This window comes from Gekko japonicus, unplaced genomic scaffold (genome assembly GCF_001447785.1).
Source record: "Gekko japonicus isolate JY-2015 unplaced genomic scaffold, Gekko_japonicus_V1.1 scaffold2372, whole genome shotgun sequence".
In the NCBI taxonomy this organism is placed as follows: Eukaryota; Metazoa; Chordata; class Lepidosauria; order Squamata; family Gekkonidae; genus Gekko; species Gekko japonicus.
This window is the reverse complement of record NW_015159784.1, coordinates 91,503-108,237: the sequence shown is the minus strand read 5'-3', so window position 1 is coordinate 108,237 and position 16,735 is coordinate 91,503. Positions and strand designations below refer to the sequence as shown.

The following is a 16,735-nucleotide window of genomic DNA, read 5'->3' as shown; positions in this document are numbered from 1 at the left end:
CAAGTTTTTTTTTTAAAGCCGCCTTGAAGGCTTACATGGAAGAATGTGGAATCTAAATCTTTCAAATAAACCAGCCTTGAGAATATCACTAGAATGTAGACTGTAAAAGCAGATGAGGGTTTTTTTAAAAAAAGTCATTAGCCCCAGTGTTAAATAGTAAAAATTGCTGCAATGGTAAAAGAAGGTAGAATAATCCTGGCTGTTTTTTTCTAGTTAGACGAATAAGCCTAATGACTGCGAGCCAAAGCTTGATGCTAGAATACATATGTTGCATGCATGGAGAAGCTCCATCACTGTCAGTTGGGACTTTTTACTGAGCACCTGGATGCTGCTGTCATTCAGTAGACACTACTGACAGCCTCCTCATATATCCCGTGATGAAAGAGTCTGCAGTGCAGTCTTTGGTTCCGAAGAGAGAGGGAGCCCCTTGGATGCTATTGGAAAAAGAATTGTCGCATTCGTTTTACAAATGTTTGAAGGAAAAAACGAAACAAAGTGGACCTAATATGTACTCTTATCTTTTATTGTAAAAGGTACTGCAGCTTATTATGAAATACTCTTACAATGTTAGAAAAGGAGTGCTGCTTCCTTCTTTCAAATATACACGTACACAAGTAAAAACGGGAGATTTACAAAGTCATGTTTTGGAAATGGAGATTTACAAAATTATGTTTTATCAACAAAATCTCTGCAAAAATGTTAATGCTGAAAAATGTTGCAGGTGAGCCACTTAAACAGGGAAATCAGGACTAGAGAACATGCTTTAGCTTAAAATGTGGACAGATGTAGACAACACGTTACACGGAACTCAAGACTGATACCTAAAAGCATGTTTTCATCTTCCCCCTCCATTACATATAATTAAATTTATTGTGGGTCCCAATGTTATCACAGTTTCTCTGTCCCCAGCAACAGTTAACAATGTGGAGAAGTTAGTTGCTGTAGATTTTCTGGGTTGTGTGGCCGTGGTCTTGGCATTGTAGAACCTGACATTTCGCCAGTAGCTGTGACTGGCATCCTCAGAGGTATAACACAGAAGGATGGAGTACTCTTTGTGTCAAGATGAGAAGAAAAATGGTAGGCAGGTAATTTGGAGAAGCTGCAGCATTATGCCTCTGGCATATACAGGGTAAGCTGCATTACATATTATGGTCAGGGGAGTCAACATGGTTACCATTTTCAGTAACAGATGTGTTTTGCCAAGTAGTTCCCTCTATAATCTGAGACTGAAATTTTTCTTGTTTTAAGAAACAAAGGAATTTACTATCACTTAGTCATTTTAGGAATAATACCAGTATATGAATAAAGATTCAAAGCAAACCTGAAAAAGTCCTTTAAAAAGTAATTCAAAATACCCTCATTTTCACATGTTTATAGAAGCAGTTCATTTAGAAGAAGAAGAAGAGATTGGATTAATATCCCGCCCTTCACTCGGAGTCCCAGAGGGGCTTACAAACTCCTTCCCCTTCCCCTCCCTACAACAGACACCCTGTGAGGTAGGTGGGGCTGAGAGAGCTCTTTCAAGAACAGCTGTGCCAGAACTATGGTTTGCCCAAGGTCATCCAGCAGCTGCAAGTGGAAGCATGGGGAATTAAACCTGGTTCTCCCGGATTAGAGTCTGTGCACTTAACCACTACACCCAACTGGCTCTCTTTGGCATGTCATAGCTTGCTTATCCATATTACCAAAAGCTGCTGTGGGCATGTGGCTGTGACAATGAAGGGGCTACAGCTCTGCGTTTTTGTATATGAGTGAAGGGGAATTCTCACTGCACTTATTTTCTGATAACGTGGCACGTAAGCTGCTTCACTATTTCGGGGTGGTTTTTTCTAGGTATATGAGGCAGTCACTTGCCTTAGACTATGGAAAAGGTCCCATTCTGTGTCTGTGTGTGGTGTTGTGGGACAAATAGGCTGGCTAAACATATTTCCATGTCTGAGTTAAATGCTTATTAAATAATAAATAAATGCTTATTATGGTTAGATTCAGTCTGAAGACAGCATCATTCTCATCCATCTTGGTGGTGTGCTGCATTCTGTGTGTGATGACTCTGAAAAACATATAGGCCTTTCCTTAGTTAGATTCTGATACCATAAATAAACTTCTGGTTGATGGGCTACAGAATAAATAAAGTACTGTTGTTGCACCTTCTGTGTTAGGTTTGCAAAGCATTTCAGGCACAACTGTATAGTCAGTTCACATGATTTTTAAAAAAACTGCCGCTGCTACCTACAGCTTGATTTTTAAATCTGGAGAGGGGTCAAAGTTGCCTGCCTTTTATGGATCACTTCCCATGGTCCTTTTGGGTGCAGGAAGCTGCTGTTCTTTGTGAAGGCAAGAAAGAAGGAACCATATGTTTTCACTATCATTTCCTTGCTGGGATGTAGGCAGAATTGGCTTGGCATGTATTGCAGCAATCATGTTCAATTCAATAATCAACATCTCTTTGCCCAGGGCCAGGGGTCATTTCGTACAAAAAGAGGTGCAGGAGCTCATTAGCATAACTCATTAGCATAACATTTGCATACGCCACACCCCCTGACATCACCGGAAGTGTGTCAGAAGGCAACACCCACCACTCAGGCTCCACTGGACTGTTTTTGATTGCTAGCTATTGGGGGGGGGGAATGTGCAGATCTGTCCTCGCAGAGGAGGGAGAGCTTCTACCTGAATAAAACTTGGTCTTAAAGGTGCCACTGGACTGTTTTGGACTGAGGGGCAGGGGGCGGGACTTGTTGCCTGCTCCCTGGGCTCTTTACTGCCAGAGCTCCACTCCTGTGTGCTCCTGCAGGAAATGACCCCTGCCCAGGGCTACTCTTTAAATATTTCAACTATACCTATACAGGGATGTAGCATAAATTAATATACAGTGAGGGGGGAGCCAAGGGAGAAGTGTTTTCTAGGTTGCACTGTGACCCTTATTTTTATTCTGCATTCAACATGTCTTTCAATTCTTATTAATATGTTGTTGCTTTTTGCTTGCTTCCATCCTGTCCACTTCTGCCAACGAATCACGATTAAAAGACAAGATCATGAGCTCTGTGAGTGACCTCCAATTTGAGTATGGGATCTTTTCAGCTTCCCTTCCACCAGAAACCCCCATGCTCCCCCCCCAGAGGACCACTGAAGCAGCAACCCCTGAAGTATGAGTACTGTTACATGTGTATGATAGGGTCCGTACCCCAGCCAAAGTATGTTGGCAATTACACATTTTGTTGTCTGTGTATATTGTATGTTAACTTTTTCGACCTTCCAGTCTGGCAGGATAAAGTGAGATTTCTCATGGTTGGAAAGGCTTTTCTAAGTAAAGCATTTGAAAGTCACATGAAGGCTAGCCATTTGATTCCTTCTTTATCGCCAGAGTGGAATAGAACATTATTAATGCATAAAATCTCTGGCTCAGCCAAGATTTCAATCACACGTTTCTGGGTTATATAGACTTGAACTATTCTTCCTTCACTCTGTGTAATTTCAAACATTGGATTTGAGTCAACTGAATTAATCTAATGATTGTACATGTCTTTCTATTAAATAAGATTTGAAACCTACAGAAGAGAAAATGCATTGGTCTACAGTATACCCTTATTGCCTCGTATCGGGATCAGAACTAAAATTGGCAGTCTTAACTGGTTATGTCCACGGATAACATTTTATATCACCTTGTGCGATAGTAATGGACATGGCATGCAATAGAACATGCTGTTCTGCTCAGTTTCGTGGCTGTGAATTAAACTCTGTACAAATATTCTGGATGATCCTCGGAACAAATCTGTAAAGGCTATCAAATTCATCCACAAAGAATGAGTGCTGTCTATCAGGGTCGGTTGCAATTGCTTCTAGCTCATCTTGGGCAGCCCATGCAATTCCTATTGAATAGGCAATGACTCCTGAAGTGAAAAACAGAAGCATGTAATCAATCTGTGCATTAGTTCCAAACAGTATTACATTTAAATTAATCTTTAAAATATTCATAGTATATGACAGTGAAAGACGACTGTTGTCTGCACAAAAGCTGTGAGTGATCTACTTTTTCCCAATGATTCAGTGCTAGTTCCAGCATCTGCTCCAGAGCTTCTGTTCTGGGAGGTGAAATGCTGTGCTCTGCAGCCACAGTCTCTCACCTCCCTACAGTCGTTAATGCTGAGCAAAGCCATGTGCATTTGACTGAGCATGTTTCAGGTAGCATTCCTGTATCACTAGAAAACAGATGCTCCAGTGCAGCAGCAGCAGCAGCAGAAGAAGAAGAAGAGGAGGAGGAGGAGGAGGAGGAGGAGGAGGAGATTGGATTTATACCCTGCCCTTCACTTGGAGTCTCAGAGCGGATGGACAGATATACACAACTTTTCCCCTTCAAAAATGGTACAATATTTTGTTACAAAGTCCTTCCAGTCAAGAACTTTTTTGTAGTAAAAAAAGAAGAGGAGGAGATTGGATTTATGCCCCGCCCTTCACTTGGAGCCTCAGAGCGGCTTACAAACTCCTTTCCCTCCCCCTCCCCACAACAGACACCCTGTGAGGTGGGTGGGGCTGAGAGAACTCTGACACAAACTGCTCTTTTTCAAGGACAGCTGTGCCAGAGCTTGCGACTGACCCAAGGTCACATCAGCAGGTGCAAGTGGAGGAGTGGGGAATCAAACCCGGTTCTCCCAGATTAGAGTCCACGCACTTAACCACTACACCAAACTGGCTCTCCACCAAACCATACAAAGTACAATAAAGCATATCTCCTTGCTGTCGTGTGCTTATTTAATGTTCTGAGATTCTCACTGCCTCTTCCCCTTCTGCCAATGTTTGGCAGTTGTGTGTCAACATGGGGGGGGGGGGTTAATCATAACTGAGTATGCTAAATTCATGATTTATTTCCTTTGCAAAAATTCCACTTGAGGAAGAGGCTTGCATAATTTAAGAGCAATATTTTAGATCCATAACTTCATCGCAACACTGGTACACATGAAGCCATTCAAATGGGTGTTTATAAGATATAATATTTACCATTGTGGTGAGCAGCTGTTGCTGGCCCCCGGACATCATCATAAGATCTGCCATCTGTAATCAGGATCATTATCTTCCTTTTGTTAGGTTTGGACTTGCTGAAGAGCTGTTCAAAGGCATAGTTGATGGCTGCTCCAGTGCTGGTCCCACCGCTCCAATAATTGATTCTTTTGATGGCATTCAGGACATCTTGTTTAGTGTGGTACTTATCAAAGCTGAACTCCAGCCTCTGCTCATATGTGTACTGCACTGCGCCAATGCGTGTATCTGTATCAGAAATCTCAAATTCTTTGCTTATGTTGGCTACAAACTGGAGGATCGTGCGGAAGTTGCCAGTGCCCACACTGCTGGACCCATCAATGATAAACCCAATGTCTGCTGAATTTAGGCAGGTTTTGCTACACGCAAGGCGATCGGAGTCACAGACTCTTTTCACTAAAGGCTGCACTATTTTATGCAGACTGAACCAACTGGGAACATTGATTGAATAGTAGCCATTGGTTCTACACACAGCCTGGAAAAGAGATGGGAAAAAAGCAGAACATTTGCGTTATAATTTATGAATGTGTTGTGATTGTTTCCCTGAGAAATGTGTACAGTAGTAAGGACTAATAGCTGAACGGCAGCACACATGCTTTCTGCGCAAAAGGTTCCTGGCCCACCCAGTTTAAGAAAGGATTTAAGGAAACAGGAAAGAAGGCAGAGTGGAGATCATGGAGAGTTACTGCTCAATATGAAGACAGTGTTGGTCCATTGGTCTGACGCAGTATATAACAACTTCATGTGAAAAGCTACTATTTGGCATATTGTAAGGTCCACTCCTAAGACTCTTCACTAACATATGAAAAAGGAACCACATGGCCAGGCGGAAAAACATGGTTACTAAACATGGTTACTTTGCAAGCCAGCACCATCTATGACTGGGAAGTGGTGATGTGTATCCATGCGTTTCACTAGAGCAGTGTTCATGCTGCAAAAATATCATTTGAATGGGCCCTATTGTGTACATACATTCAAGATTAATTACATATCTTTCTGATCTTATTTCTTTGTAAATTGTTCCACATTCTAAGATCAGGATAACCATTGATCGCTGAATATGGGTGTTCCTTGTCTAACTGCATTTCCAATCTGGCGGGTGCACAGTTGTTCACTGTGGCTCTGGCCTTTTGAAAACCTAAATAGAATCAAGATTTTTAAGTCAGATTCAGCCTGGAGACTTCCCAGCTGAAGGTATTAAGGGCCTTTGAAGCTCCTGTGAAATGTGCTTCATGGCAGAGAGAGAGCAGAAAGTACGAAATTAACAGGAAAGAGTGTCCGGGTGGGGGTTGTTTTTTGAAGGACAGTGCCCAAAATCCACTCTGCTTCTTTTACATGGGCTCATTTGCCAGGCTTCTAGCCACAGCTGCATGCTGACGTCACTCAGTTGAATAGCCATTCTGTAATGGATAACCAGTTTCTAAACCATATTGCTTCTGAGAATGAGTTCTAACTGAAGCGCATCCAGAATTTTCAAGTATTTTGGAGAAAAACTGTAGGGAACAGCACACAGAGTTCGGTAAACATGTCTTAACACTATGCACCTTGATGTAGGTTTTGAAGTAACTTGATTGCTCTCTCCTAGCTACTTCTCTTGGACTTTTCACACTTGTATTCCACCCAGCAAACCTCAGCTACAAGCCAGAGCAGTCGCCAGTCAGCCTTCCACATATATTGGACAAAGATGTCCCACTTCTATATTGAGCCTCCCCAAAAGGTGAACTGTTGTTCAAAGTGAATTCATTCACAGTACTAAAGCCTATGTATTGTCTCTGATCTGATGTACCCCAATCCCTATTACCTTGTCCACAAAATTTGGTTCAATAACATTCTGCTTTTCATTTTCATCTGGTCCTTCAATGGTGACAAAGAAAATGTTAATGCCAGATTCCCTTGCCAGCCTTGAGGCCTCTTCCACCTTATCCGTGGGCCATCCATCCACCATCACTATGGCCACGTTGGGTGCACCACCTCTGTTCCCATTGGAATCATCAAAGAAGTTCTTGTTGACAAAGGAAAGTGCTCTCCCTGTGAAGGAAATGAAAAGGGGGAAAAAAACCCACAAAGTCCAGTTGTACTAATTTACTTGGTAGAAGAGACATATGTGCCATCCCAAGACGCTGCTTGCTATTAATATATTTTATATAATACTGGATACTGTGAGAAATGGCAGGAACTGTACAATGGAAGACAGAGGTGTAATGGAATTAAGAGATGTCTTCCAGATGCCCCCTTGGCTTCTTCAGAAGGGTGTTTATTTTATGTATTATGCGGTTCAGGCCCAGAGTCAGTAACTTCAATAACTCCAGGACATATCTTACCAGATCTCCTGGTTCTTACCAGACTCCACCAGAGGCAGATAGCTACTCCTCCAAACATTAGGTCTTTGTTAATCACATAATCCTATTATATACTCAGTACCACAGACAGGAACAAAAATTGTATCAGGATGAAAAATATTAATGGCCAAACTGTACATGCACACATTATTGTGCACATAGTGTGAGACAATGCTTGGGGATGTATGCTTCCATTCATATTGCAGTCTCTATGGAAATGTGAGCCACCACAAAAGCCATGCAGTCAAAATGCAGTCACTTCCAAATGCTAATGTTTCCTCACATCCAAATGCCTTTACATAGAGCGTCTCTATGCAGTCCCAAATCCTTCAAGGGCTTTGCCTTGGCATGTAATCATCCTTGCTGGATTGAGATGAATGACTCTTTAACCTCTAACAAAGAAGATGAAAGATGGGATGGATTGTTCCATGAGAACCCTGTTATTTTCTTGCATAGAATTAAGGTATTTGGCATTGAAGTTTTTTTTTGCAACCCCACACAGAGTCCGACTTTGTGTGATAGCCCACTGTGGGTGTATTTATGCTGTAAAATGAATATAAAACATTTTTTTACTCTTTCACATGCTAGTTCATGAATTTCTCGAAATAATATTTTCCACTTGGGGGGGAGGGCACTCAGAAATAGGTGAAAGTAACTTGAGAGAGGTCTTGACCTGAATCTGTCTAGAATATCTAGCATACCACTGTGGCTGGTCTTCTGATTCCTAAGCTGATTAGCTGTGAATATATATCATTCAAGTTACATACCGACATTGGATAATCCTCCTTTCTGTAATATTTTCTCAATAGCGTTTTTCAAATCCTTAGAATTTGAATAGGTCTTCAAATTAAATTCAGTAGATGGGTCATCACTATATTCAAACAAAACATAGTCTTATGTAGAGAAATTTCCCTTGTATTATCTCCAGGAAAAGACATGTAAAGGCTATGTTATACAAACTGTAGATTTAAGACTATGACATTAATAGCAGAATCCACCTTGGTGTGTACATGTATTACCCCCCCACACACTGGGCCCACCAAAGGCACATTTGTGCATGTGAGAATGGGCAGACATAGGGGCCAGTTGAGCCCTTTCCTTTCTCCAGCTGTAAATGGGCTGTATGGCACTGTGTTGGTCATTACTGATAATAGGATGCCATATATATATCCTGTTAGAAAAAGGATGGCTAGATGCATGGCATATGTGAGTCTCTTATTTCATGTACCTGCTGATATGTGCAGTGTTCATATAGCTAAGAATGAAAGAGGGCTCCACTGAAACTGATATTAACCCCCCCCCATGCACGGACACCCCAATTGCACAAATGATCTCTGGAATAATGAATAACACCAGATAATTACATAAATTATTTGCAATTATTGTCTTATTTTTACCCCAATTGCACAAATGATCTCTGGAATAATGAATAACACCAGATAATTACATTAATTATTTGCACAACTGTATATTGTCTTATTTTTTAAAAAACATTTATTAGCCACCTTTGCTACCTTATGGAATTCCAGGTAGTTTGCAATGTAAATAGAACATAAAACATAAAAATACATTAAGGGCCATGAAACTAATCGAATGCTATCCTGAATAAAATCCTCTTCAGATGCCTCCTAAAGATTGAGAGTGTGGTGGCCAGGTACACCTCTCTTGGGAGACAGTTTTATAATTATGGGGCTGCAACCAAAAAGGCACTGTTTAACTGATGGGAGAGTCAAGATAGCCTCTCCCTGTGTCCGTAATTTCTAGGTAGGAGCATATGGAAGAAGACCGTTATTCCGATACCCTGGTCTCAAGCCATGTGGGCCTTAAAAGGGCAAAACCAACACCTTGAATTGGGCTCAGGAGCAAATTGGTAACTGGTATGATTGCTGTAATATTGGAGTCACATGCTCCCGATAGTTGGCCCCAGCCAGCAGTCTAGCTGCAGCATTCTGCACTACCTGCAACTTCCAGACACTATTCAAGACAGCCCCAAGTAGAGCATGTCGCAGTAGCCCAGTCTAGATGTAACTAAGGCATGGATCATTGTGACTAGATGTGACCGAACTAGGAACAGGCACGGCTGAAGCTGGGCAAAAGTGAAGGCACTCCCAACCACCGCAGCCACCTGGTTTTCTAAGGTATCTGCTGTATCAGCAGCACTTCCAAGCTCTGAAACTGACTTTAAGGGGAGTGTAACCCCTTAAAGATATCCTCACTCCCAAAGTAAAATGAAAGAATTCAGCCACAAACTAGGTAAGGTAGTAAAGACATATGATGGGATCTCTTGTATCTTCATATTTCTTTTAATAGTTGCTGGGGTAGGTGGCAGAGTCAAACTGCACTGGAGCCATGATGCTGGAAGGCAAGTTCGTTCCACACCTAAAACTGTTGCCTTAATATGAAAAAACTTACAGGTACTTGTATTTTCCTGATCAATGAACAGTAGCTTTGGGGAAACGGTGTGTGGGAATGAGTTACTCTCATACAACTCAGCACTATGGCCTTGATCCAGTTTGCCCTTTCCTATCACAGCTGCTGTTAAAAGAAATGAGAGATCCGACACAGATCTCCAGTGTCTCATGTAGTTTGGTCCTCTGGTTTTCCTTGTCAGTATGGTCTGAGGTTCATATTCTAACTATTCAGGCAAGGTATTTGTGCCTGTGTTACCTGAATGTGATAAGAGTAATGAAAGCATAGAATCATAGAATCTCAGATTGGAAGGGGCCATACAGGCCATCTAGTCCAACCCCCTCAATGCAGGATCAGCCTAGAGCATTCCTGACAAGTGTATAATCTTGGTGTAGATGATGAAGTAAAATATTTTGCTTATTTATTTGCAAAATATACAACCCACCTTCCTCCCTTATCAGGGCCCCCAAGGCATCTACCAGATTAATATAAAACCACATCTTCAAACCTAAATCTTAAAAACCATTAAAACCAAACAAAAACACATCATCAAAACAATCGAAACCAAGTTAAAATACACATACATAAAAATGATGATTAAAACATAAGGCAGGAGGGAGGGATCACTGAGGGAACATCAGGTGAAACAAAAAAGTCTTCACCCACTGATGGAAGACAACAAGAGAAGGGGACAGGTGAGTGTCTTTGGGGAAGGAGTTCCAGAGTTTTGGTGTCGCAACAGAGAAGGCTGTCTCCCACATGGCCACCTGCTTAATGTCAGAAGGCAGGCACCTGAAGCAGGGACTCTGAAGTGTAGATGGGCAAAGACTGGAGTAGTATGGTCCCTACAACCCACTCCAGTCAACATCCTGACTGCAGCATTCAGTTTTCAACACTTCTCAAGGGCAGTCCTATGTAGACCACATTGCAGTGAACTAAAGTAGGGGCAACCAGGGCATGCACCACTGTGGCCAGATCTTTCCCACCCAAAAAAGGTTGCACCTGGCTAACCAATTGAAGCTGGTAAAATGAACTCCTGGCCACAGCTACCACCTGCTTATCTAGCAGTAGGCCTGAGTCCAAGAGCACCCTCAGTCTACAGATCTATTCTTTCAAGGGGAGTGCAACTCCATCTAGATCAGGTGACAACTTAAGTTCCAGGTCAGACCTTGTGTTCACCAGTAACACTTCCATCTTGCCAGGATTAAGCTTCATTTTATTAGCCTGCATCCATTCCAAAACTGTCTCCATTTACTGGTTCAGGGTTTCTACAGCTTCCCTGGGATTGGCAGGAAGTGGAAAATAGAGCTGAGTGTCATCTACAAACTGGTGACAACCAAGCCCAAATTTCCAGATGATCTCATCCATCAGTTTCATGTAGATGTTGGAAAGCATAGGAGAAAAGATGGAGCTTTGTGGGACTCCACAGGCCAAAGGGTATTAGCAGCCATCCCCCTGCACTACTTTCTGAAACCTACCCTCAGGTAGGACCAGAACACCCACAAAATGATGCCTTCCAGTTCCAGCCCAGAAAGGCAGTCCAGAAATATCAATGATTGATGATATAAAAAGGTGCTCAGAAATTCAGGAGAAATAACAGTCACAATCCCTCCGTTCATCTACCAGTGCAGGTCATCCACCAGAGGGACCATAGCTGTTTCAGTACCATAACAAGGCCTAACACCAGATTGGAAAGGATCCAATCAATCAATTATACAAAGAACATAAGAACATAGGAAGAGCCCTGCTGGATCAGACCCAGTATAGCCACAACAACACCCACCACTAAGGGTTCCCTATTGTCTTTGGCGGATCAGACCCAGTAGTCCATCTAGTCCAGCATCCTGTCTCACAAAGAGGCCAACCGGTTCCTCTGGACAGCCAGCAACAGGGTATAGAGGCTAGGGATGGACATGAACCAGCTTATGAACTGAAGTCCATGATGAATTCTGGTTGGTTCATGGTTCATGAAGGGAGGTTTGTGGCAGGTCAATTGGCACGAACTTTCCAGCAGTTTGTGGTGGTTTGAGAACGGATACATTTCCAGACAGACTGTCCCCACTCACTCTAAATGTTTACAAAACTTCAAAGCAATAGGGGGGCTGGAACTTGGAGAGCATGTAGAGGAGAATCCAGGGAAGGTCCTCTATGACTGATGACTCTAGCTTGCACAGGATCCATTCTATAAACTCCTGAACCTGCACCTGGGGAAAATGACAGGTTCAGGAGTGTATAGAATGGATCCTGTGCAAGCTAGAGACACCAAACTCACGGAGGATCTCTAGATGCCTCTCCTTTACCCATCCTCCAAGTTTGGTGAGGATTGGATTTACAGGGTCTGAGTTCCAGTCTCCAAAGAAGGTGCCTCTAGGAAAGTGTTTTCTGGGGAAATGACAGGTGGTCATTTCCCCAGGAAGCAGTTTCCTGCGGGCACCTTCTTTAGAAGGGGGCCCATAACTCAGACCAGGTAAACCCAATCTTCACTAAACTTGGAGGGCATACTAGGAGGCCATTCTACCATATCATAAGCCCAACCGGTTTGTATGGCAGCTAAAAGTTCATGACGGTTTGTGGTGCGCGAACTGGGAATGCTGTGAACCACAAACCAAACTGCATTTTCCTGGTTTGTGCCCATTCCTAATAGAGGCTGAGGCCTTTCCTTGATGTTGTCTCTGGGATTTGGAGGATTAGTGCCTCTGAATATGGACATTCCCCTCAATCACTATGGCTAGCAGCCACTGATAGACATCCTCCATGAATCTATCTAGTCCCCTTTTAAAGATGTTTATTCCTGTGGCCATCATTACATCCTCTGGCAGCAAATTCCACATTTTAATCACTCTCTGGGTAAAGTAGTATTTCTTTTAGTTCGTCCTGGACCTACTGTCCAGCAGCTTCTGTGGATCCCTTGAGATCTAGTATTTTGGGAGAGGGAGAAAAAATTATTTGTTATACTTATATCTTCGTTATATCACAATCAGGAAACAAATCTTTGCTTAAGAAGTAAAATGCTGGATCTTAGACCATGGTACTCAAATTTGTGGTGAGGTTCTGAAAGACTTTTGTGGTGAGGTTCTGAAAGACTGAAAGACAGGATTAATAGACTGGGAATCCTATAATTTTAATACTGTACCTCCCTTATCTATGTTACTTCACAAGATTCAGTTCTACTGACATTTTAAAAACATGGACGTAAAATGTATCTAGAAAATTCTTGCATCGCAGCTACGTATAGTTAGGGAAACAGTTATTATACAGTGTATATGGTTTGATAATATATACATTTCTTACCCATATTGAATGATGCCCATGAGAGGACCAGCTATACCAACATCCAGGGCTTGAGCTACGTCTTTGAGGAATTGTTTTTGGATCTGAAAGCGGCGTTTCCCAATACTCCAGCTCCCATCTATCAAGAATGATAAATCGACTTTGCAATCTGAAAAAATAACACAATACAATAATTTCATATACAACGTATCACATACAAACATATAAATATCATGTATTACATCTACACCTATTTATTATGTACTAAATCAAAGAAGAGCAGTTAAAAATGTCAATAACTAAGACAAGTTTTTGATACCAGAAATCTAAGAATGTCTGCCATCTTTTAAAGAAAAAGGTTGCTTTTGTCTCCCAGTCCTTATAACATGGACTAATTATGTTGATCTAGACGTCTTCACCAGATACCATACTTTTTTGAATCCACAATAATGTTTATCAATTCAGCACTCTTCCAATTTTTTACTATTAACAGCTTTGCTGCATTTAGTACATTATGAATCATATTTCTGTTTGTTGCAGGAACTACATCATATACTAAATGTAACAATATGGACTTGGGAACAAAGTTAACTTATGGCTACCCAGTATGGTTTTCAAGACAAGTGATTAAGCAGAGGTCGTTTGCTATGGCCTTCCTCTGCAACGTCTTCCTTGGTGATCTCCAGTCCAAGTACTAACACAGTTTAGCTTCCAGGATCTGACAAGATCAGACTATACTATGCTATATCCACATCCTCCATCATTTATACTTCCTCATAAATATGAATCAATTTCTGAGGGGTATAGTATCATAAATAAAAGTTATTCAAATATCTATTAAGGTAATACTTATTGTTTTAACAGGACCTCTTGTAAATGTTTTCTGTTTCTGCTCAGAAATTGTACAAAGGAACTGTTTCTCCCAGTTTCTAAAGAAAATTAGTTTGTTATAGGAATTTGTGTCATTAAGCACTTATATATTCTTGTTAACAGTTCTATCATTTCTTGTGTCTGACATAATATATGTTCAAAAGCTGTTATATTGGCTAAAAACTTCCCTTCTGCTTTGTATTGGATTAATGTAATGTCTAAAATGAATCTTTGATATTGATATTTCTTTCTCTAAAACCAGCCATCAAATCAAATTCATCTTATTTTTTTTGGGTAAGGTGGATATGGCTATTCCAGATTTTTAAATTAGATCCTATCTATTTTGTCATAAGAACATAAGAGAAGTCATGTTGGATCAGGCCAATGGCCCAGCCAATCCAACGCTCTGTGTCACACAGTGGCCAAAAACCAGGTGCCATCAGGAGGTCCACCAGTGGGATCAGAACTCCACAAGCCTTCCCACTGTCGCCCCCCAAGCACCAAGAATACTAAGCATCACTGCCCCTTGCATAAAACTTTGTTGGTCTTAAAGATACCATTGGACTCGACCAACACGGCTACCCACTTGAATATGCCCCAGAAATAGTGTTCCATCTATACTTTGTGGCTAAGAGCCACTGATAAACCTCTGCTCCATATGTTTATCCAATCCCCTCTTGAAGCTGTCTATGTTTATAGCTGCCACCACTTCCTGTGGCAGCGAATTCCATGTGTTAATTACTCTTTGGTTGAAGAAGTACTTCCTTTTATCTGTTCTAAGCATACTGCTCATTAATTTCATTGAGTGCCCACAAGTTCTTGTATTGGGAGAATCCCATGCGTAATTTTGTAAAGCTCTATCATGTCACCACTCAGTTGTCGTTACTCGAGGCTAAAGAGCTGTAACCTTTTTAAACTTTCTTCATAGGGAAAGTATTCCATCCCCTTAATAATTATAGTTGCCTTTTTTTGCACCTTTTCCAATGCTATAATATCTTCTTTGAGGAGTGGTGACCAGAACTGCACACAGTATTCCGAATGAGGCCGCACCATCAATTTATATACGGGCATTATGATACTGGCTGTTTTGTTTTCAGTCCCCTTCCTAATAATCCCTAGCATAGCATTTGCCTCTTTTATTGCAGTTGCACACTGCGACATCCTCAGTGAGTTATCTACCATGACTCCAAGATCCCTCTCCTGGTCATTTACCACCAGTTTGCATCCCATCAGGGTATATCCTTTTGCCATGTGTTTAGAGATTTAAATTGGAATATTTATTGGGACATTTTCAAATACAAATAATATTTTTGAAGCAACATCATTTTAAATCGAACTATTTTTCCTAGCCAACACAGCTGCAAATCACTCCATGTATACTTCGAGGGGGGGGGTTAAAAAAAACTCTTACAAACTTATTTTAAAGTCATGAACTTATTTTATTTCTTCATGCTTAAGAGAAGACAGATTGAGTATAACAACAGGGTCTCAGTTAATTACTCTCAGCATTCCACTATTAAGAAGGGTACATTTGCACATCAATCTCCAATTTTGATATACATTTTCCTTCACTATTTCCCCCCCTGAATTAAGCCCAAACAAATGGTGACCATATAAACAAAGCTTGTTATTTCAGTTTGGTCCTCACATCTGTTAAATGACCTTTATTATACTTATACTAATTTGCTGCTCACCCTCTGCCTAAATGTATGGACTGGTAACGTACATTTCAGTGTATCTGAAGAAGTGTGCGTGCGCACGGAAGCTTATACCTTGAATAAAACTCAAAGGTGCCACTGGACTTGAATTTTGTTCTCTTATTTTAAAGCAAACCTGTTGGAATTGAAGGTATTCATATACCAAAGCACTGGATTGAGGTATTTGCACATTTTAGTCGTGTAGATTTAAGAATCTGATTTTTTTAATATATTGATTCATATTTAGTGTCAGTATTTCAAGTTTAGACTTATTCAAACAATATCCTGAGACCAAACCATATTCATTACAACAATAATTTAAAGGATCAATTACTGCTAACATTACATCATCTACATATAAACTAATCTTATATTCTTTATCTCTTATTAATACCACTTTAATCTGCTGATTCTCTGTAATCATGCCTGCCAGCTGTTCTTTTTTTTTGAAACCCCCAAGGGGGTATTTTTATTATTTTTCATAAGACTATAAACTACAATGAAAAATACAGGGAGGGGACTACAACTAGGGATAAAGTAAAGATACCCACACTAATTAAAAACCCAAGAGTAGGAGATCATTTCCATGTTAATCTAAATGTAAGTCCTATAAGTGTTAGTAAAACAATATACTTGTGATATTCTTGTTTTACACAGCTTCTATATTAGTAAATTAGTTTTTGTGAGAGTACTTATTGAGCGTCTTCTTTACTTCATAGAGCGATTTATAGAGTCCTTCTGCCCTTACTTCGGTTTTCTATCTCTAAAGTCATATACAGTTTTCGCTGCTCCCGCTCCCGCTTCACCCACAGAGTCCTCGTCCGTTCCAGAAGTAGCAGAGTCACTTGGTTTCTTCATCTTTAAGTTCTTCGGCCCTAGCTGACGTCTCAAAAATTCCTTAGCTTTAAAGAGGGAGTCAATCTTCTCTTTTTTATCATTGATTTTAAAGATGACATCTTCAGGAATCGCCCACCGGTACTGAATTCCATTAGTTTGAAGAAAAGAGATTAGATCCTTGTAGCTTTCCCTCTTTTGACGTATTTCAAATGGGATATCTTTTAAAGTCTTAATGATTATATTCCCACATTTCAATGGATTTGCCAAAGTTGCCTTTAATAT

The 16,735-nt window shown here is 40.8% G+C and overlaps 1 protein-coding gene across 1 annotated transcript in view; it reads right to left on the bottom strand.

Moving 5' to 3' along the window:
• Positions 1 to 2,024: 2,024 nt before the first annotated feature.
• VIT (vitrin) overlaps positions 2,025 to 16,735 on the bottom strand; it is a 57,612-nt gene continuing 42,901 nt past the window's right edge. The window contains exons 13-18 of the mRNA XM_015407123.1: positions 13,071 to 13,218; positions 8,138 to 8,241; positions 6,833 to 7,059; positions 4,993 to 5,506; positions 3,660 to 3,887; positions 2,025 to 2,050 (exon numbers count right to left, since the gene is read on the bottom strand). Of these exons, the coding sequence (XP_015262609.1) occupies positions 3,709 to 3,887; positions 4,993 to 5,506; positions 6,833 to 7,059; positions 8,138 to 8,241; positions 13,071 to 13,218 (1,172 nt within the window). The 3' untranslated portion in view covers positions 2,025 to 2,050; positions 3,660 to 3,708. The remainder of the gene's footprint in view (positions 2,051 to 3,659; positions 3,888 to 4,992; positions 5,507 to 6,832; positions 7,060 to 8,137; positions 8,242 to 13,070; positions 13,219 to 16,735) is intronic.